At 33.6% G+C, this 21,845-nt stretch overlaps 1 protein-coding gene across 7 annotated transcripts; it reads left to right on the forward strand.

Annotated features, from left to right (window-relative positions):
• Positions 1 to 92: 92 nt before the first annotated feature.
• Positions 93 to 21,843, forward strand: LOC145217856 (extended synaptotagmin-2-like). 7 transcript variants are annotated; one of them, XM_080085199.1, is made up of 26 exons: positions 93 to 424; positions 1,155 to 1,264; positions 1,358 to 1,416; positions 2,316 to 2,405; positions 4,347 to 4,448; positions 4,973 to 5,127; positions 5,975 to 6,131; positions 6,665 to 6,841; positions 8,533 to 8,635; positions 9,057 to 9,098; positions 11,009 to 11,171; positions 11,920 to 11,968; positions 12,038 to 12,127; positions 12,574 to 12,633; positions 12,850 to 12,927; positions 13,521 to 13,607; positions 14,411 to 14,482; positions 15,465 to 15,614; positions 15,899 to 15,983; positions 16,857 to 16,946; positions 17,375 to 17,401; positions 17,928 to 18,042; positions 18,358 to 18,471; positions 18,958 to 19,089; positions 19,556 to 19,711; positions 20,424 to 21,843. In XM_080085199.1, exons 1-26 carry the CDS (start codon positions 240 to 242, stop codon positions 20,452 to 20,454), a joined length of 2,679 nt encoding a protein of 892 aa, XP_079941325.1. In that variant the 5' UTR covers positions 93 to 239; the 3' UTR covers positions 20,455 to 21,843. The 7 variants fall into 7 exon arrangements, with proteins under 7 accessions (XP_079941325.1, XP_079941330.1, XP_079941329.1 ...); XM_080085204.1 differs by having other exon boundaries at positions 16,857 to 16,919; XM_080085203.1 differs by lacking the exon at positions 9,057 to 9,098 and adding an exon at positions 9,575 to 9,589.
• The last annotated feature ends 2 nt before the right edge of the window (positions 21,844 to 21,845 follow it).

The raw sequence follows: 21,845 nt of genomic DNA on the forward strand, positions 1-21,845 counted from the left end.
TCTATGCGTTCCATTGTTGCTACTAAATTTGCCTTGTTTGAGCAGTGCATATATGCATAACTATAGTTATTTAAAATACAAACGTAATTAACTTGTATTCTTGTATTCTTAGCAAATCAACGGATTTTAGGTGGTGCAGATCGATTAATGTGCGCATGTTTGTATGTTGGGTGCTAACAACTTTCGAGCTGTGTCAGTAGAACAGGATAAAGCCAAGCTAGAGAACGATATTTTTGGCTATGAGCAGAAGAAATGATTCTGGTTTTTCTGAAGAAAACGGTTTGCAAACTGCACCACTGAAAATGGACAACGAAACATTTAAGGATGGTGCTTCTGACAAGAAAGGAAATGAACCTAAAGAAAAGAAAACAAACTCCCAGCCAAGCACAATACAAGAAATTGTGCAGTCAGTTCTTTGGGCTAAGTATGTTTATTTGTTTTTGCATTGACAACAAAATCTTGACTTCAGTTGTAGTGTTCAGACCCCTATGCGATCTCGAAAAAATGTGCAAATTAGCGCCGCAATACAAACACAACATCACATTTCATTGGTTGTAATGCAGATTGTTGCAAAAATTATGAATCAGCAATACCTTACATTCTTCCATCCTAAACTGCTAAAAAGTTTTAATAGCTACCCGACACAGGTTTTAATTGCCACTAATTTCTTAACACTTTCTTGTTTTAACTTATCTTTGGACCTACTGATTCAAACAAGAATGATTTGAAATAATAATGTTAAATGTCACTAATAATTGTCAATGTTCTTGTTTGTAAAAGGTTTTGACTGTGATACTTTTGTACCAAAGTGTGAATTGTGTTTTTAAATTTACGGAAGCCATTGTGACATTTCCACATATAGTTGTCATCACATAACATCGGTTTTACACACTTTCCTTAAGAATTCTTCAAATATTCACACAGGATATATATATGTATCTTATTGTTTGCACAAACTCCTTTGACCTAACATGACCGGTTGCGCCCACACCGCAGAACACATAAAAATTTAAATGTATAAACAGTCTTTTTAGTCATAAAATTACATTTGGTATTTTGTACACATACTTATTTCCATTTCATTTATTGCTATGATGTATGCTTTTGTGTTAATACTGTGCTGCATTTATCAATTTGCTGTTATATATTTCCAGAGTAACAAGCACACTTGATTTGCTGAGGATTGGAACTTACAAATTTGCACTTGCGTCCCTAGCATGGTTTCTTGGTTACTTCAATTTTAGCTTGCTATGGATATTTTGTGGTGAGTAGTCATGAGCTTGTTTATAAACACAATGATTTTGTAGTAACATCTTTCAAACAGAACACAATTCATCCAAATTCTTCTGTTTTGTAGGTGTGGGTGTTATGCTGTTTGTTGCAGAAAAAATACAAAAGCGAAAGATTGGAGCGGAGGTACATTTTGTGTGTTTGTATTATTTCCCATTTGGTTAAACAGTCTTGGGGCTGAGAGTTTTTATGACAACAAATAAAAACATTTTTCATTTTATAGGTAGAGGGGAGGTTAGCATATTTTGTGTGTTTTAACCATTTTTTGTTTGCTCTAGCATTTGAGCATTATATTTGAACATATTTAAGTCTAAACATATTTCAAACGTTTATCCTTGTCTAACAAAGTATTGCTCATCCAGCAGTTTTTATTATAAATAATCGACGTTTCGACGTCCTATACAAGACGCCTTCATCAGGATAATGCCGTAACTTGCAGAACAAAATTCTTATAAAGCGACAAAATGCAAAACACACACACAAAAATAGCGATAAGAAGATCGCGCGGCTGCAAACTCGCACCACGCAATGATAACACAGCTCAGTGGTGTAAAAGCGCCCGATAATTTATCGGCATTAGAACATCTGTTTTAACGTTCATTGTGTTGGCGCGTGAATGGATGTTCCAAGACTCTAGGAAACTTCGCTTGTGGTAATCAGTTTCCTTCACCAACACCTGAGCAGCAGAAAAATTAATGCTGTGGTTTATCCTTGTCGTTATCATTGACTATTTTAGTTGAATTACTGATATGGGCTTGGTTTAGTATGTATATGTTTTACAATTTTTGCAATCTTGTCTCGAGGTTAACAGTTTTTATCACAACAAAATGGCTAAATTTTGTATTTAAAGTTTTGTAATTTTGTATGAAGACACTTAGATTGTTGCACTAATATTCTGCGAACATGATTTTAGTTTCAAAAATCTATTCAAAATTTATCATTTATGTTTTAAATCTTTTGCAATCTATTGTTTAGATGTTGACAGTTTTTCTGATAACAAACCAAAACATTTTTCGTTCTAACAGGTATCAAAGATGTCTGCGGATGATCCTTCGCTGTTTATTGAGAAAATGAAGACACTATATCGATCAGAAGGTCGCCAACTGCCTGCATGGGTAAGCAGTTTAGATAAGCATCATGGCTAATTGCCAAAATCAACATATAACAAGAATATGGCCACAGACAGGGTATATTGCTATGATGAAACAAGGCTTTTGATGTAAAAAGTAAATTCCACAGGGTTTCTATGTGAAAAACGTAAGTGCTTCTTTAAACTATCCATTTTCACAATCATTGTTGTCATTATCAATACAACAACGACAACAGTAATTGTTAGCATGTATTATCAAAGAATTAGTAATCTCTGGTATCAATGTTGCTACATTGTTTGTTGCACATACATTATATTACTCCTGTGAAAATTGCAAAAAAATAACTGTTTCTTTGACCTTTGTATTTACAAGTTATGTTTGCTATAGCTTACAGATAGACAAACAAGTGGTATACAAAGCTTGACCTTCCAAAAATATACACTATAAAATAGATTTTTTTGCCATAGCAGCACTATTTTTGCGTCATTACCATTGCTGACTGGTACAAACTCTCCCAATAGAGAATAAGCGTTATGCAGACAGTGCAAAAACCATAGACAGCTGACAAGTCATAGCCAATAATATAACATAATATGGATCTGGCATTTCCCTTCCTTGCTCAATATGCTTATCTTTTTTGAAATGTCAATCAGTACCAGTGCCAAACCCTTTTCTGTTGGGTTTTAGCTAGCTGTGATCGAGGTTTCCTTTCAATAAATGACAGGTGGCATATGTGTGGTTTAATTGTGGTTTTTGGCATTTCATTTGTAAGGATACGCCTTTAGTACCATTTGTTGGTTAGCTCTGTCTTATAAATTGTACATAGGCCAGCACTGCAAAACCTAAAACTCTTCAACTATTTTGCTGATAATTAAACCCACAGTATTGATGTGTCAACAGTAGCTGAGAATGAAGTTGTGTAGTTGAATTGTTTATCAAGTAAAAGGCATCAGCTTTGTATATTGTAAGCAGTTGACCTTAACACTACTGAAACTTGACCCATTCACGGTCACTAACTTTTTGTTTCATTTTGAAACAAGTGGAGGGAACTATTGTTAGAAGTGAACGACAAGTGCTGACACAAATGCACTGTTGTGTAAAACGGGGGGAAATGGTGTAACTATTCTTTGAAACGTAGGCGTTTTCTCAGGTGCAGTCACAGGAAAATGTGTAATGACTTGAGGCATGTGAACAGTTCCGGACTACATGTTAGAGTCTCCACACCAGTCATTAAAGACTTAGATTTGGGTATTGCTAAGTGAAAAAAAACTTGTATCAGTTTAGGTTGAGCATTGTTTACTATGTGACTTTGTCCACTGAAAAAAATGCATTTAGGTCATTATGATTTTAGTAGCCTGGATAAAACCGGGCCTTTTTTGCATTTGCAACTCATAATAGGAAGTGACTAAGTTTTTTTGTGTAGTGGAGCAGTTTTTTTTTTATCTTTTTTGTTTCTGAAATGCAGAGCCAGTTTTGTTTCACACATTGGCTGTTAGAATTTGTCCTGTATCTGCTTTGCACCAGTTGAATTTTTTTACTGAAAACTGTTTTTCAAGACTGAAATAATTTGCAATGGAGGTAGGTGTGATTTCATTGTCTGTGTTTGATTGGCATTGAAGGTCCAAGTTGTTGAAACAGAGTTTTATGCAGTAGCGTTGTACTTTACTTCAAGATAGGTCGGTCAACAAATAGAACCCACATGCCTCCTTATAGCTATTATGTGAAATAAAATGACACTCAATTACTGGCTGATATTCATAAGACAAAACATTAGGTTTATCAAGTCAGCATAAGGCGCAACAGTTCATGTGCCGCACAAAGTAGTTATTGTGCATCTAAGTAAACAATAGAAAATGTCGGGACTATTGTTTTTTTTATCCTGTTGTTGGTTTTGGCATTTGTAAATCTAAACTAGGTGTCCTAAAGACGTACTACATATAAGGTAACACAACAATTTTTGTGCAGATTTATTTTCCTGACATGGAGAAGGCAGAATGGCTGAACAAAATGCTACAGCAGTTGTGGCCAAATATCGGTGACTATGTCAAGGACCTTCTCACAAACCAGGTTGGAAAACAGTGCTAAACTTTATGCCCCAAATAAATCCTAAAGAAGAATATATATAGGTTGTTTACATGGCCTTGTTTTATACCTCTTTGTAGGAATGAAATTAAACCTGTTTACTAGTTTGCAGGAAAGTAAAGTGTATAAAATTTTATTATTCCAGATTTCATTTCAGTTACTTTATAGTTTCTTATTTACTTCTTATTTTATCTTCAGATTTTTATTCATTCAAACTCCCTTGTATGGTAGATTTGACAATTGCGGATAATCGACCAATTTATTCATATCTTTTATTACTTATTTGAATTTACAGGAATATGAGCTTTAATAAAAACCTTATTCTTGAGAATTATGTTTAAAAATTGCATTTAAATTTTATAGATTTCAATCTTTTTTTTTTGAAGGTCACTGGATATACATAAAAATATTTATCATGATGTAAAATCTGTAGGCCTATGCATAATACATGCGCTAATGCATATAGACACTTGGCTTGTTGCACTAAAATACTGTGAACATAATTTCAGGTCCAAAAATCTATTCAAAATTCATCATCTCTTCTTTCGAGCTTCACATTTACTGATGTTAACTTGGGCGACCGATCACCGCGTATTGCTGGCATCAAAGTCTATGACAAGGCTCTAACTCGCCCAAATGAGATTATAATGGACTTGCAGCTTGTGTAAGTGTACATATATATATATGTGTCTGGTAAACAAAGAAACTTGTGACATGCTTATTTTCTTATATGGCCAAGACATTGATATCAGTTACAACCCACACATGTATCATTTCAAAGCAGAGGTTTTTAAGCAAATTTGTTACAAGCCTGTTTTCTTATATGCCAAAATAGTATGTAGCACAAATGTCATGTCTGTAGCCCATTTGCAATATGCTTTACCATACTTTAATGATAAAAATAATGGCCAGAATAAACAAAAAATGTGCCATGCTTTATTGTTCAAGCATTTTTATTTCAACCGTTATTTTCATTCAACTTATGAACAGATCCGTATATAGTGTCCCTTTAGCATACTGCTATTAATATAATGCACAAAACAACACAGTGTTTTTCATATGTGGTGTTGGTGGTTTCCTCAATAAAACTGAGCGATTTTGTTTCCCACAATTTGAAATAGGGAAATGCCATCGAATGTTGATAACATGAGCCTTGTGGTAAACATATCCTGGGATGAATGCAGTGCAAATTAATGCTGCAATAACATGTTGGTGGTTGCAAAGGTTGTTTAGTATTACATGATAGGCCACATAGCAAAGCTTGTCTATGAAGCGTATTTATATGCACATGTTTAATTGCTAGTTGAATGAACCTTGATTGTTCCCTTTCAAAAAAACTCTTTTTTAATTGAGCAATATGTTATTTGCCAAATATTAGTCTTGACCATATTCAATTCCATTGGAACCTGTTATGTCATAATTTTGCCAATATCAGCTATAGTATACTGGTCTATTGTAAAATTTAAAGTCAAATGATAATGTTATTTGGCCTTTTGTTAAATTCTCTTTAGATATGACAGTGAGTGCAACTATGGTGTATCCATTAATGGACTGGAAGCTGGAATTTGCGACCTTCAAATTCGAGGCCTGCTGCGCGTCGAGCTTTACCCATTAATACCGCGCCTTCCCATCGTTGGGGCAGTATCAGTCTCATTTATTCGCGACCCAGTAAGTAAAATGTCAGGATTTCCTCTTTTAAGTGATTTTATTTCGGGTTGTGTGCTTACCTATTGTCCTATGTTTGTATATATGTTAGTGCAAAATACTTTAGTTTAAAAGTGTAAAAGTTCTTTAGTTTCTGTTAAAATGTGTTGCAAGCAGTGTGGCCTGGAAATTTCTAGTAAAAACCACTTAATCTGCCAATGTATTTTAGTTTTTTCACAAAAACAAATGCATCCCCTTTTTTGGCATCATCAGTGTCTCAAAACAAAGATATATAAGATTCGGACATAAAATTGTCGCAGTCTTTGCTCTTCCTGAAAGCAGATTTCATTAAAAAAAAGATTTGCATTGTAGACTGGTTTGAAAGCATTAAAGAGAAATTTCAAAATTTGAAACAAAATTGCTGCACTTTAACTGAAACATGATTCACATCTTTTCAAAATGCCTCCAGTCATTTTCGGATCAGCTTATCTTCAGACTGTTCAATTTTTCACAATGTGTATTGAGATGTGCCAATGTCTTTCTGCATTGTATTCCAGCAAATCGATTTCAACCTTACCCACCTGGCCAATTTGTTTGACTTACCTGGTATTGATGGATTACTGCGAGGTGCTGTGGTTGATTGTATTGGTGGTTTAATGGTAATGCCTGAGAGGTACATCGTTAAACTGAACCCCGATCTGGACATAAGCCTTCTTAAGTATCCACTGCCAAAGGTGAGAATACAATTGTTAGACTGTAAATTTTCATGCCCTGAAAATTTTGTGATAAATCTTTATGCTTTTGTATTATTTTTTATGTGAATTTGTTGACAGTTCATCACCCTTATGTAAAAGGTCAATAGGATACTTTTATCATATTTTTTAATGAACTGTAAATTACCTATGTCCTTTAGTACATTGCTACTAATCATATCATTAAGACATTAATCATGTCCCTCTGTGATTGTTTCCACTTTTAGTCTCCAATTTGCCCTTTTTCTGTGTGAAACATGTATGCCTTTTCTGCTCTTATTTACATATTTTGGTAAATCATTATGTGTATATTGGAACTAAATGAGTGATAGGACGAACCTAATAGGAAGTAATATTATTCCCCAACTACCCAATAAGTGGCAAAGATGGGAAGTTGAGCTTTAACGATGTTTTGGATAATTTGCATTTGGTGTAAAGTCTGGAACACAATAACACTGTGTTTTCATGACTCTTATGGCTGTAAATTTTCTGTTTTTCAGTATCTATGAGTAAATTTGATTAGAATTGAGCCATTTTTATATTAAATAAAAGTATTGATTGAAATATTTACACTATTATAGGTTTTAGATGGCCATGCATATTCTTAACCATATGTATGTTCTTTTATGTTTTGTGTGGTTATGTTGACCCAACATAATCTCTTTTTTTCTAATTTTATGTAAAAATGGATATGATTATTTATGGGGTTGTCAGTGTTACAGGTTTTGCCAAACAGAATTGTTTAATTGTTTGGTAAAAATTAAAACTTTTTTGTGATAGTTTTTTTTTGCCATATCATCATCAGTAGTTGTGCTATAATTAACTCTTGATTAACTTAAAAGTTTTTAAAAATAAAAATATAATTTCCAATTTAAGTACTTAATTTTCCATAGTGGTCAGTATATTTCACTTATAGGTATATTAAGAGTGTTAGTCAAACCCATCATTCATGTTAACCGCAAACAAAGGAAATGTCAGTATTGGTCGGAATTAATTTTACGTATGACATACCATCATGCTTTTTCCTGCATTATTATTTGGATTTTTTTATACAACGGCATGTTTTGCTTGGTGCCGTATTTCCTGACTTATCAGTTCAGTGCAAATACAATGTGATGTTTTATCTCAGGAAACTATAGATCGCATGGAAACCATTTTAAACAATGGCAGAAAAAGCATGTCCAGTTTTTGATTTGGTAAAATTATTGGTTCCTGGAAGTTTGTACAATCATTTTGTTCTTTTGAATGCCCTCTGCTGAAATCTGTCGGTTTACTTTAAATGAAAAAAAATCACACTTTTTGAATCAGTTTGCTGTTTAAAAAACACTTCAAACATAACATTCATCTAACTTTTATTACAAGAGGGTGCAATTGTCATATTTTATCCACATTGTACTGTGCTCATCATTATGTTACATTATATTTGTCAATGTATCAATATACACCTTTATATTGTGTGTATCGAATTTCTTGCTGAAACACAATTGATGGCACTTTCCACAAGAAATCATACTAGTTTAGTAAGTTTGTGACGAAAAAAATCAGCTGTGGCAAAACAAAGCAGTTTTTTTGGTTTGTACAAAATATGGTTGTTAACCAATGCTTGTCTACAAAACATTCATTAATACGGTATAAGTTTTATTCCTTTTTGAATTAATGTTTTTCTTATGTAGGGAGTGGTGCGAATTCATGTAATTGAGGCCAAAAACCTGGAAGAAAAGGACAAAAAAGTTTTGGGATTTGGCGGTGGCAGTGATCCATTTGTAACAATAAAAGGTAAATATGCTTGGTAGGTAAGTTAGCAGGTGCGCAGTATGCTTTACTGATGCCTACACACCTATGTTGTAAGACCAGCATTTACCATTGTGCCTAGATTTTTTTATCATTTGTTGCCAGTATTTTATCATTATGTTTGTTGTATCTCATTCATTCTGATATGCTTGTCACAACAGCATCACCTGGGCAAAAAGATCCATGCCAGTATTTACATGTAAAACATAACAACGTTTCGACAGTTTCTTTTTGTCATTTTCAGCTAAAATTAAACCATCTTTTTGCTCAAAATATTTAAAACAGTGTGTAAACATCACCTGGGTTTTAGAACAACAAATTTTGGTGGTAATCTCTTGCTTGGTGAACAATAACAATATTTAGTTACCTATAGTGATAAATTTATCAACAAAGTCATTGTTTACAGTTTACCATACAAATTCACTTAATCCAACATCATCAAAACCTGGTTAGTTACATTGTTCACTCACTGAATGATCTTATTCAGCATGGGATACTCATTGACCATTACTTTTTACTAACATTTTGGTTGTTTTGTGACGCTTATAACCTACAATAAACGTTTGCTGTTTACCAGGGTGTATTATTAACCCTATATAAAAATGTAGGTAGTTTTGGATTTTTTAAAATTAACATTTGTAAACTAGTGGTAAGATCCACCCTAAAATCATTACAGTGACAATAACAGGAGAATTTGTGACTAACAATGATATTATCTCACTTTCCTTGCATATATGTTTAAAAAACTATATTATGTTTCAACTCAAGACTATTATTTAACAAAGTCATAGTAGTGGAATGTACATCAATGTAGAACATTGACTCTTGTACATTTTGAATGTTGCATTGGAAACAGTCAATACATTAAGAATTTGATTTTTCAACAACTTTTTGACTAAGTTTCTTAACTAATATTTTGGACAGGTTTACTGCTTAAAGGTGAGAGGGACAAAAATGTTTGCATGGTTATTGGGTCATCAGTGGTATAATTTGTAAAACTTGTATTAGTCACATAATCACAGTCCAACAGTGAATTAATTATAGCAACACTGGACAATTTGACATGTTCTTCACATTCCCCTTTGTTTGGGAACATGTAATTTGTAAATACTCCTTGTAGGTGACATTGTGTTGTGACTGTAAGGTTTTGTAATTTCATGATATGTTACAGTTTGTTTGTGGCTTTCATAAGCTAGATCTAGTGCTATGAAAGCGTTGTAATGTCGGAGACAAACTGTTGTGTGTGTAATTCTTAGTCACAAGTACAGCTCTGTGTTTAAGTGGGTACAAGTGACATCTGTCCCGATTGGGAAAATGTCATTTACGAAATATTGGCTTGTTGTCAAGGACCACCTCCATATGGGAGGCAGGCTATATTGGATCCCATTGAATTCAAGCCACAACTAATGAGATCATCTGTGCAGCTGCTTGTTAACTCAATCAATGTTTTTTTTCTAAGCCTTGTATATTGTGAAAGTATCTGCTTCAGATGTAGGATAAGCTTTGCAAACCTTTATTCCATTTTCATCACATATAGTTAAATTAAAAACTCACTAAAAATGTATGAAGTTCATTTACATCCATTATAACAAAATTAAGGTTTTATTGTTTGGTGAAATAAATAAACTGTCTGTATATGAATAACATAAAGTAACAACTTTAAAGAGCTCTTCTGGCAATTGTATTTTTGCACCGACATTTCGACGTCCTATACAGGTCGCCTTCATCAGGATAAATAATACTGAAGGGAAAAGAATTAAACACAATCATGTCACAATGCATCAAAAAACAATGTGCGATCATTATTGTATAGGCTTCTGAAAAATGGTGCCAAAATACCAAAAGAGCTCTAGAAAGTTAATATTATGCCTGGCAGCAACAGCTTATAAAATAAAGTGACATTTGATATGAAATGGACTTACACATCATTTAAAGTAAAGCCTGGGATTGTGGTCTATGTAATTTGAATATTAGTCACTAACAAATGTGCTGTGTGGGTGGAACCTAGTTAATAGCATGGCATTCGTGTCTTAAATGTCACTAACTAAGTGTGATTAACAGCAGTACATGCATGGGTGTGAATATTCACATGTTGCACTAACATGATTTATATTGTAACCTAGAATATAAAAGACATTTGAATTTACTATGCTAATGTGCTGCAACACATAAAACAGGAAATTATATATTTAGAATTTTTCTATGTTTAAAGGTAATAACACACAGTTGGCCATAGAATGCTAAACGATGTTATTCACATTTTCTTTGTTAATGTATTTGTGTCAAAAGAGTTCATATTTTTTGGTCAAAAATCTTCCTGGCAAGCCACCATTTAAGTAACGTATGTGTTTGTTAAAGTGGGTCATCACCAGAAGTTTAAAACTGCCACCATCGAGCATAACATTAACCCACATTGGAATGAAACATTTGATGTTATGGTTGCCGACATTCCTCTTACTACTGCCGAATTTCTTCTCTTTGATGATGATGGGCCACTTAACAAGGCAGATGATCTTGGAAGGTAAAATCATACAGTAAACAATGGTTAATCTGAACCTGTTTGTACCAACAAATTTGTCTCCATTATGCAAAAAGCCGAATTAATTGATGTTGATTAGTTCAAGCCTTTACACACCATTTGTACCTTAAGATTGGTACACATTCGGTGAAGATTCGGATTAATTAAAATCCAGTTTAACTGAGGTTTTGTGTAGTTTCAAAAACATTTAAGGCAATGCTTGTATGTAAATCATTGTTAATTGATTGAAAAAAATGTTGTCAGTTGTTACCATAAGATAAGTTTAATAAAGAAGTTTTCCTGTTAGGATAAGTTAAAACCATGAATGTTGTACATTGTAAATCGAGTAATTGTGACTTTAAATATTTGAAAGTCCTTTAAGCCATGCAAGTATAAAGCTTCACACTTTTTACAGTTCTTTGCTTGCAACTTTTTTTGTAACTTATACTAATGTCAACTTAATAGAGGTCTTCTGGCAATTGTGTTTTTGCATCAGTGTTTTGATGTCCTATACAGGTCGCTTTCTGTTATGGTAAATAACACTGAATGCACCTAGTACAGTACACAATAAACAAAAAAACAAAAATTCAATGCAAGCATGTCACAACGCAACGAAAACATTGTGTGATACCGATTGATGTAGGCCTCTAATCTTTGAGCAGGTGCCATGTGATATAATCATGCGATAACACTGATTGAAGTTTGCAAATTAAAAAGGACATTGTATGCATTAATGCGAACTTATTTTTAGTGCTTCCATTCCAATCAAGTCAGTCTATGACCAAGGTGTGGTTGATGAGGTAAGTACAACTGTCATAGCTTTTTGAAACTCAATCTAGCCTGTGTTGAAACTTATTATTATTCCACAGTGGTTCAACTTGAGTGATGCAAGCACAGGAGCAATACATGTAAAACTAGAGTGGATGGATCTATCCAGTGACATCAATGACCTTGACAAGGTAACGATGAACTTGACATTGTATGAATACAACTTCCTTGCATGTATGAACATCCATTGACAGCACAGCTGAAATTAATATATATTGACAGCAGGTTCTATGTATTCGATATTTTTTTGCTGTGAATAGCTTTCCCGTTTCCTTTCCATAGCTTATCAGTGCTACAGCTAAGGTTAGCGTTAAATCATTGCATAACACACTGGTCGATAATTCTTTCTCTACGTAAGATTGGCATGGACAAGCCAAAAAAAAATTAAATCCTTAGGCACTGACTTCAAACGTTAAAAATGATGCCAAAATTTAAAGGTAGTAAATACATTAGATTTTCTTTCTGCCATTGATAACAATTGCTGTTATATAAATGTATACAATAAAATGTATTAGGTATTGACTTGGATCAAATAAATTTTGCCTTTGATTCATTTTGCACATATTTCTTTTAACAGATACAACCCAAAAGTATGGCTTTGCTGAACATATTTGCTAACAGTGCCCAGCTCCTTGCTGTAAGTACATTTAAAATACTGATGTTTGCTTTTTGAGTTTGAAGTGTTTGCTATTGTATTATGTCAGTTTATTATTCACACATTACCGATATATTTATCCTATTCCTTATTTGCTATCTTACAAATCTTAAAAAAATAGGTTATACATGATTAGTTGATCAAATGCTTGTCATTTGCTCAAAAATATGTTTTAACAAATACTGTACTGCAATGTAGGAGGGAAATGAAGAAAGCTTTGATCCAAGCCCAGTTCTGAAGATTTCTGTTCCAAACAAAGAACCAATGAAAACTCAGGTATGTGGCTTTTTTGATAGAGGTATAGATCTTACATAGGTAAACAAACATGCAAGCATTAGCAAATACAAGCCAATGTTTTGACATCCCATACATGATACCTTCATCAGGGTAATAACATAAATTGAAACACAAAGATGTTAAAAATGTTGGCTTGTGATAATAGAAAATACAGAACAAGCGTTTCGTCAACCAGGTTGCATATTTAACAAATTTGTCAATCAACTGGAGCATTACACTTGAACGACAAATTTGTTTAAAACATTGGCTTGTTATATTAAAAACTGCTGGAACAGCCACCTATTGCAGTTTTTTTTTACCAAGTTAATAAGGGTTGTAGATTGAACCACTAATTAGTAGTGAGTAAGTTCTGGGCATAGGCTTTTGTTATTGCTCAATGCTAATGCACCTAAGTTACAGATGCTATATTTCACACATGATAATAAATACTGTATATTGTTTCGACAAATCTGTGGTACATCACTGTACCTGAAACCACCAGGCAGCAAATATTATCACAAAACGATTGGTGCTTGGAAAAACAAAACATATGCAGTTTTGACAGACCCCAACTAGATTATGATATTATTTAGGCTGCACCTGAGACTAGCCTTCCAGTTTGGGAGGAAAATTTCTGCCTTCTTGTCGAAGATCCAAAAAAACAAGTTGTTACTTTTGAGGTAAGTGAATGTATGTTCATGTTCAATTCAATTATCTGTCTATCATGCATGTATTGTATTCTGTAAACTAATATATGCATAATTGGTGGCTGGCCATTGACATTTTGTAGTGGTGTTTTACATGGTAATGTTATCACTTTTCAACTTATGGTTGTATACATCTTCATTTTAGTATGTTACATGGTAATTTGGGTGGCTTCTACATTTATACTGAGCTGTAATTTGCAAACATAGAGTTTTCACTCATTGGCCAATAAGTTATGTATTAAAATCACAGTGTTACATTTTTTGTGTTGAATTCAAAATGTAAAGTAATTATGCTACATATAAACACTTTGTCAGTAAACCATGTTATTAGTGAAAATGTGCCTATCTAAAGTGAAACATTTGAAAAAACATGGTTATCCTGCAAAACAAACTAGTTTCTAATGTCCACCTATATAAACAAACACCTTCGCAAACTGACTTTTTCATAATATCTTATTGGTACTTTTCAAAACAGTTCCCAGGCACCTATTTACTTCATTTATTTGTAGCCAAAAACTGCAGCAGATTTATTATAAAACAGAGCCATGTGTATAATTTGCACTATTACATTAATCAAGGTTTTATTTGCATGTCCAAATTGCTGTTTAAACAATTCCCAAACAGTTGCTTACATTATGTTTCATATGTTATTCCAATCTCAAACAGCTTTTATTTTAAAGCTCACAATATTCCTAATTTGTATAAATCAACTCAAATCAAGATAATTAAACAGTTTTATAGTGGTGATATTTTGCATGGATAAAATTTACATGTAGCTCAAGGACAAGCGGCGCATCAACAATATGGTGAAGGCCTCGGTTAGAGTTTTCAACAAAAAGCAAACCAAGGTTTCGTTTGTGTGACATATGTGGCTATGCTGTTGTGTAGTGGCAATAAGTCAGGCCGAAAAAAATGATTTTTGGAGTGTGAAAAATCCATCAATTCTGACTTTGTTGCAGTGAATAGACATTGATGCTGTGAAACTGAAAATGTCTTTTATTGTTTGTTTTTAGCTTCTGAAACTTGTTTATTGTTGTACAGACGCATCCTGTTAATCACATACCCGACTTGCTGATGTCTTTTATGCTAGTAACTGGATTATAAGATTAAGGGAACGATTTTCTTGACAAGTGATAAGCTACAGTTGCACCATTGATATGCAATTATCAGGATTATGTGATTAACTGGATTTGTCTGTACTGACATATACACCTATACTAGTCATGTACACAATGCATTGGCAAATACAATGTAAACTAAGCAGCTGAAATGTGCTGCACTCAAATCTTCTTGCATGTATTATGTGCTCTTAGTTGCAGTAGATACAAACATGGGCATTTAAACACAGACTGCATGAATGTTGACAGTCGACTGGACATAATATCCTGCAAAGGGATTTTAACATGTTTTTTTTTTTGTTAAATTTGTGCATCAAGTTTATTACTATACATTGAACACAGTGTAGACCTGCATTGGTTTGACCTTCTATTTTGTTCAAGTTTTACAAACCAATTGAGATTTTAGAGTAGCATTTGCATTTTTGCTGCTTTACTTGTAATGTATGTTGCAATTATAACTTAGTTTTAACTTTTGTATAACACTGATTAGGTTATACCAAAATACATATTGTAGCAAACGAAATCAAACTGTTTGAATTGCTATGTCATGAAACATTTGGTGAATGACATCGGTATGTACCATCTATTTGTTTTGACAGGGTAAAGCATAATGTAGTGTATAATACATTATAGCATTGTACTCTATTACAATTTAAACATGAAACAAAACAATAGATTTCTTGCTCTTCTGATTTGCTGATTTACTTTGTAGGTTGAAAATTCATCTGCAAAGGGTACACTTGGCAGATATGAGCTGCCATTACAAAAGGTCCTGAATGCCGAGGATATGACATTGGATGAACCAATTCGTTTGCAAGGAGCTGGCACTAAGTCTGTGCTAAGTTGCAAGATTACCTTAAGGGTACTTTTGTTTTTTAGTCATAGTCACTGACCCCACTTAATTTTGCCCATTTTTAAATCATAAAAGGGACAAGTTTTGGGCACCCCTGCTGTAAATATAAAATAAAGTGATGTGTCACATGTCATTTAGCTCAAATTTTGATAAACCATTGGTTGGTTTTATTGTTTTGCCATTTACATTGGGTATGCTTTCAGAAGCAGCATTTTTCTGTAACATCCCACTTGACATGTGTTTGTATAATATCCGGACATAATATCTGTTTATAACGTTTGTGTTTTGTGCAGTTGCTTTGTCCAAAAGAATACACACCTTCTGAAAGTGGGGCACAAAAAATAACTGTTCACTCCAAACCGAAATCATCTGCTGCAGGTAAATAGCAGTCTTACTATACTTAGTTTACATCAGTTGTCTTCAACTTTTTTCTTAGCAATTCATTACTTTTATACCCTTTCATAGAAGTCCACGAAGCCTATTATTTTGGAAAGATATTTTTTTCTTTTTTAATTGCCACTAGATATTATGTAAAAATTGGCATATCAACCAACCATACTGGTTTAAACTGTATATTGTTCAAATTGCAATAATTTTCAGTATCGTTTCATACAATGTGAAAATGTATACATTTTGATAACATGCAACAGTACTGAATTGCGTTTCAGCAAATGTCCTAAATGATAGTTATGTTTCATGTTTTGAAGTTGAATAACTTTTTTAAGTCATAGTGTTTTACAGTGAAAATTATTCTAAACCTTTCAGCTGTTAAACAATTATCTGTGCTCTAGGCACAGATCAAAGTGGGCAAATGTACCATGCAACTTCAACACTTTTAAATTTAATACAACCTCTTAAGGATGAAAGGGTCTTATTGAAATCATTTGACTTTGCAGCAATATTTAAAGCATGTTGTAGTAGTTCACAGTACACCAGGCCTATTAAAGGCATTAAACCGAATCAGGTGGTCTCCCAAGCATTCACATATGACAAGGCATAGGCTAGAAAAATCTAGCCTGCCGTGGGATTCGAACCCACGACAGGAGTCTTTCCGGGACTAGCCTATGCCTTGCCATATGTGAATGCTTGGGAGACCAGCTGATTCGGTTTAATGCCTTTAATAGGCCTGGCGTACTGTGAATTATCGATAAGTATGCCATGATCGCACGTCTAATTTGGCGCTTCAGGGCTGATCCCAGTATGAAAATATTTATCTTAGCATGTTGTAGTAGTGTGTTACTTTTTTTATAGATTCCACTGACTCTGGAAATACCTCAAAAGAGAAATTATCAGTTAGAGGAAGCGACAGTGGAAGTGAGACAAGTGGAGGAATTGAGTTTGGTGTGGATTTTAGTTTGTTTTCATTTTTGCATGTAGACCTGTCTATGGCTGTTGGCATTTATTTGACCTGTAGGTATACACCAACCGGTCTCATATAATCACCACAACAAATGATTATGATGATTTTTGTTTCTGTTTTTCCCAGAATATAATAGACCTGTTAAATTATCAAATTTCCTCATTAAAATCAGATTTAAATGTAGAAACAGTTTCTGTACTCAAGCTTGATGTGTTTCAGCAACCATGTCCTGACCCTGTTTAAAACCAAATGGTTATTTACAAGATCTAACAAAAATTTATTACAAGATGTGTGCATAAATATATGGATGGTTATAAATTTGAAAAGTCTAATAAGTGCAATAATTTTGTAACTGCATCATAGTCAATAGTTAGTGACCAAACAATTAAATTTTTGTCTTGTTATTTAGTTGATAAGAATCTACAGTTGTTCTATGGTAAGGGTTGTGGCTCTGTGGAAATGATAATTTGCATGAAAAACAAAACACGTTTAGGCAAAATCAATTTTTGCACACCAACAAATGGGACACGGCTGAAAATTTCTTATGCATTATCAGCGAATTTGTAGTACACTTGTCAAGTGTTGTCTTGATGGAATATTGTAGTTGTTAAGCATGGTGTTTGTGTGCTATGCAATTTGTTTCTGTATGTCTATAGATTTCACTCATTTTGTTGTTAATTTATAGGTGTTGGAAGGGCAAAAATGGGCGTGGCATGCAACTTGTTTCAAGGAATTTTTTCCCCTAGCCTGTACAGATCTTTTTGTGCATGTATATTGTCTATGCAATTTGTAGCACCCTTATTAAGTGATTTTTGTTATGGCCTAACAATAGTTTTTTGTGGCAGCTTATTTAAAAAAATGGCTATTTCAGTAGACTCTGTATCTTTTCTAAACTCTTGTCCTTAAATTTCTTTTGCTCTGTAAATAATAGCATGAAGCAAGTATTTGTTGACATTTTTCAGAAACTGGTACCTCACCCTCCCATACTTCCATTGGCTTAAATCGCACCCCAAGTATTTCATCTGAAATTTCAAACCCTGGAGCCCTCAACGATCTGCGCAAAAGATTAAATGCCAAGTAAACACAGTTGAAACATAAACTGTTGTGTCACAGCTAAAAATATATTAGCATCCACAATTACTGTTGATGTACTTCAAGTACAATGTTATGCTTCTACATTTAATTTCTTTAAATCTATAAAGCAGCAACCTGAACAGTTTTCATTCATTGCATGGTGAACAAATTATGTAAAACATATTGCACCATACGTTATTTGTAAAAATTTCTAACTTTGAAGCTTGTATAATGGACATTAGTCTCCAAACGCCGATTAAAAGCTTGATAACTTTATGAAAACAAAATAATTTCAACTAACCAAACCTTTTTATGCAGGATGCAAAATGTTAGTGAAAATGTGGAGGAAAAAGTTGCCAATGCTCTTGGACGCATCAAGTTGACCCACCGTTACCATAACAACAAGCTGGTGGTGGTTGTTGTGCGAGCTGAGTGAGTACCACAGTTTTAATCACTTTTACAAACAAACACTTTGCATTGGCAACTGAATTACAGTCTGCCAAAGTGCTTTTAAAATCAACCGGTTATGTGAACCTGCATATAATTTTGTAGCGGTTCAAAACTTCAAATGCTTTAAAAATTGGGTTAGTGTCTATGTGTATGATGTTCTTCTGCATAACAATATAAACTCTGTTGCAATAGCTTCTTTATTTTCTGTAAGGATAAAAATCTTCTTAAACTTGACCGGCAGCTTTGAGCATTATGTTACCAAGGGGATGACATGGCAGTAAGCAAAAACATAAACCAGTAGTGTCTAAGTGGAAAAGTAGCAAGCTGTTCTTTTGTGCAAAAAGACAAACTTTCTTGCATTTACATTATCACAATGCAACACACCATTTTTGTTAAGTAAATATTCTGCCATTTAGATCGTAAATAGTCAGAATTTCTATGCTAATTTAGAATATCTGATTTGTTCAGAAATCTTATAGTGTGTGATGTGGATAATGAAACATCGGATCCCTATGTTCGGATTTATCTGAACAATGATAAAGGCAAACGAAAGAAAACCAGAGTGATCAAGAACAACCTGGATCCTGTCTACGACCAGAAGTATGTAAAATAACTATAACACTTTTATGATTTGGCGAAACAGATTTCTACTTAAAGCCATGCTTTGTAATCTAACTTAGACTTAATTGCAATTAGAAGTAAGTATGAAGCTTGACATATACAAGTAGAAACTTTAGGAAAAGTTTTCTGGACTTGCAACGCACCAGCAAATACAAGTTAATGAGAAAACTTGTTACTGAAGTTGTGTTTATTGATACAACAACAAAAAGCAACGAAACGAAACTGTTCGGCGACGCCCTTGGAAAAATTGAAACAACGCACCAGGGCGTCGCAGCACACAGTTTGAGAACTACTGAGCTACTTAAAAAAAAAACGTCAAATGTCAAATTGGGCCATGTGGCTGTCATAAGAGTCTGTTAATTAAAGACTATGTGATTTGCTCAAATCCACTGCTTAGTTAACTATAATGTATTTCTATAGTACTTTGAATTTATTTGGGTTACAGGCTTGAGTTTGATGCTCCCTTGAGAGAACTTACTCATGGGAAACTCAATGTTACAGTGAAAAATCAAACAGGTTTTCTCTCATCTGAGAAGGTTTTGATGGGCCAGGTGACAATTGATTTGTCTGCAACTGACTTGAACCAACCAACAACACAATGGTCAGTGCATAAAGTAGTTAATGTTCATAACGTAGTAATGTTGCAACAACAAGCTGTTGCTGCCAGGCATAACATATAAATGAGTATTGCTCTTCCGGCAGTTTTATCATAATAATCAATGTTTTGACATTCCATACGAGACGCCTTTATCAGGAAATGACATATATATCTAACTAGGTCTGAGACAAAGTCCTACAACAGTTTTTCTCCACAGTCACCTTCGGACATACAATATTTTTTAATCTCTACTGTTAATCTGTGAATATTTATGTTTAGGCACAATAGTTCAAGACCATAAAGGGTTGAAAAACACTAGTCATATCACATTTACAATGTCCACAATTTTTATTGCTTGTCTGGATGGGATTTGATTGATAGCAATGTAAAATTTGCTAAAAAACGGTTTGAGGTATTTGAATTCACATAAAAACCTAAAAGTTATGTTGTAGATTTGGTGTAGTTTGCCAATAAAGTCAATCATCAAGTTTGAATTTCCCCTTCTCTCAGCTTACAAGGATGTTTTGTGCGTTGCATTAGCAATAATGGTCTCTATTAGATTGAAAATCCATAACTTTGAGGCTAAATAATCAGATGACCGAATGACCCAAAGTGAAACTTAAAACAACAATTTAGGTACCATTGACTAATACAATTTCCCGTCGCATGTACATGAACTACCACAAGTATGTTAAATTGCAAATGCTTTATGTAGGTATGCACTTCAGTTAATGGAAGATACTTGAAGCAAGTTGCACTTTAATTTGCCGCACTTCATGTTCCATTGTCAACGACATGTCCACTGGATGTTTATTTTGATGCTACATCGTATATTCTGTTGCAAATTTGCACTCTGTTGCTGATTGATTTAAGTATTAATGTGCGAATAAGCCACTGAATCTGTAAACATGTTTAATACTTCGAATATTTTTTTTACGTTTTAAGGTTGCTATTAGATATTTTCTGTAACTACAAATAATAGTGTTTATTTTTGGTAACTTTTTTCCGGAAAATGCTGTTTTTTATCCTAAAACCACATAAACAGGGTATAATGTTACAGCTATGGGGTTTATTATATGTGTTCCATGTTTATTTAATTGCCTTTGTATAACATTTGTGCTAATCCAATTAGGGCTATATTCATGATAACTGAGTACTTAACACAATAGGTGCCTTGATATGTGCTAGTAACAGTTGTTTTGCAAAAACGTTTTAAAAACTACAACAATAATGGCTTGCATCACACAAATTTTTGAACAGTGCCAATTCATATTTTGACAAACCATTGGAATTGTAAATGCTAACGTTTGTATGATTTCTGTATAGTTTATGTTCAAACATAGGTTAAGGTAACAAATTATCTGTTTTCTGACTGAATTAAGCTAAGAAATGAAACATACGCTGAATCACTGTGCTTGACTGATTGGAACGGTGAAAATTTGTTTATCAGTTTTATCTTGGTGTTATTTGTTCTGTTTAAAGTTACTGATTGTCCTGTTTTACTGCGGTTCACTCACCCCATTTTAGGCGGCATAATTCTAGCACTTAATCTGGATGTAAAAGATATGATTCTAGGCTATACATTTTGGCTCTGTAAAATAAAAACTTTACTTAAACTTGGCTATTTTTTTGGAATTTGTTTATCATTGTTTTTTATATTTCATTAATATCTTCAACATATAGTGCTAAACCTTTTTTCTTTGTTGTATCCATTGCCACTTATAAATTTTGCCTGGTGATTATTGTGCTTCTCTGTAAACCCATACACAAACTGATGTGTGGTTGCTAAGCAACAGTTATATATGTCGTACTTACCAATGGCAGAGAAAACAATTCCCTTGTATCTGTATCACACACTGCTGACTGCCTAGTGTACTGATATTGAGCAAATGGTGTTTTAATCACAACAATATTGCCATAACATTACCTGTCTCATACTTGCTCCTGTATAAAGAGAAGAGTAAAATTAACAGTTATACCTTGTTTTTTTTTTCATTTTGAATTGTTGGATAAACTCTATAATGTGTAATGTGTGCCTGCATAATGTAATTTTTCATCGTTAAATGCTGTATAGTTTAACTGATTTGCTTTACAATTTCTATTCTTTACCAATAAACTGATTTCTGTTTAACTGACA

Source organism: Phallusia mammillata, chromosome 3 (genome assembly GCF_965637545.1).
Source record: "Phallusia mammillata chromosome 3, kaPhaMamm4.hap1.1, whole genome shotgun sequence".
Classification (NCBI taxonomy): domain Eukaryota; kingdom Metazoa; phylum Chordata; class Ascidiacea; order Phlebobranchia; family Ascidiidae; genus Phallusia; species Phallusia mammillata.

Excerpts from the sequence above, each read along its gene's own strand:
- LOC145217856 (XM_080085199.1), top strand. The coding sequence starts at position 240 with ATGAGCAGAAGAAATGATTCTGGTTTTTCTGAAGAAAACGGTTTGCAA. Across the intron at positions 1,265-1,357 it reads CTTGCTATGGATATTTTGTG|GTGTGGGTGTTATGCTGTTT; the intron begins GTGAGTAGTCAT and ends TCTGTTTTGTAG. Across the intron at positions 12,128-12,573 it reads ACATCAATGACCTTGACAAG|ATACAACCCAAAAGTATGGC; the intron begins GTAACGATGAAC and ends TTCTTTTAACAG.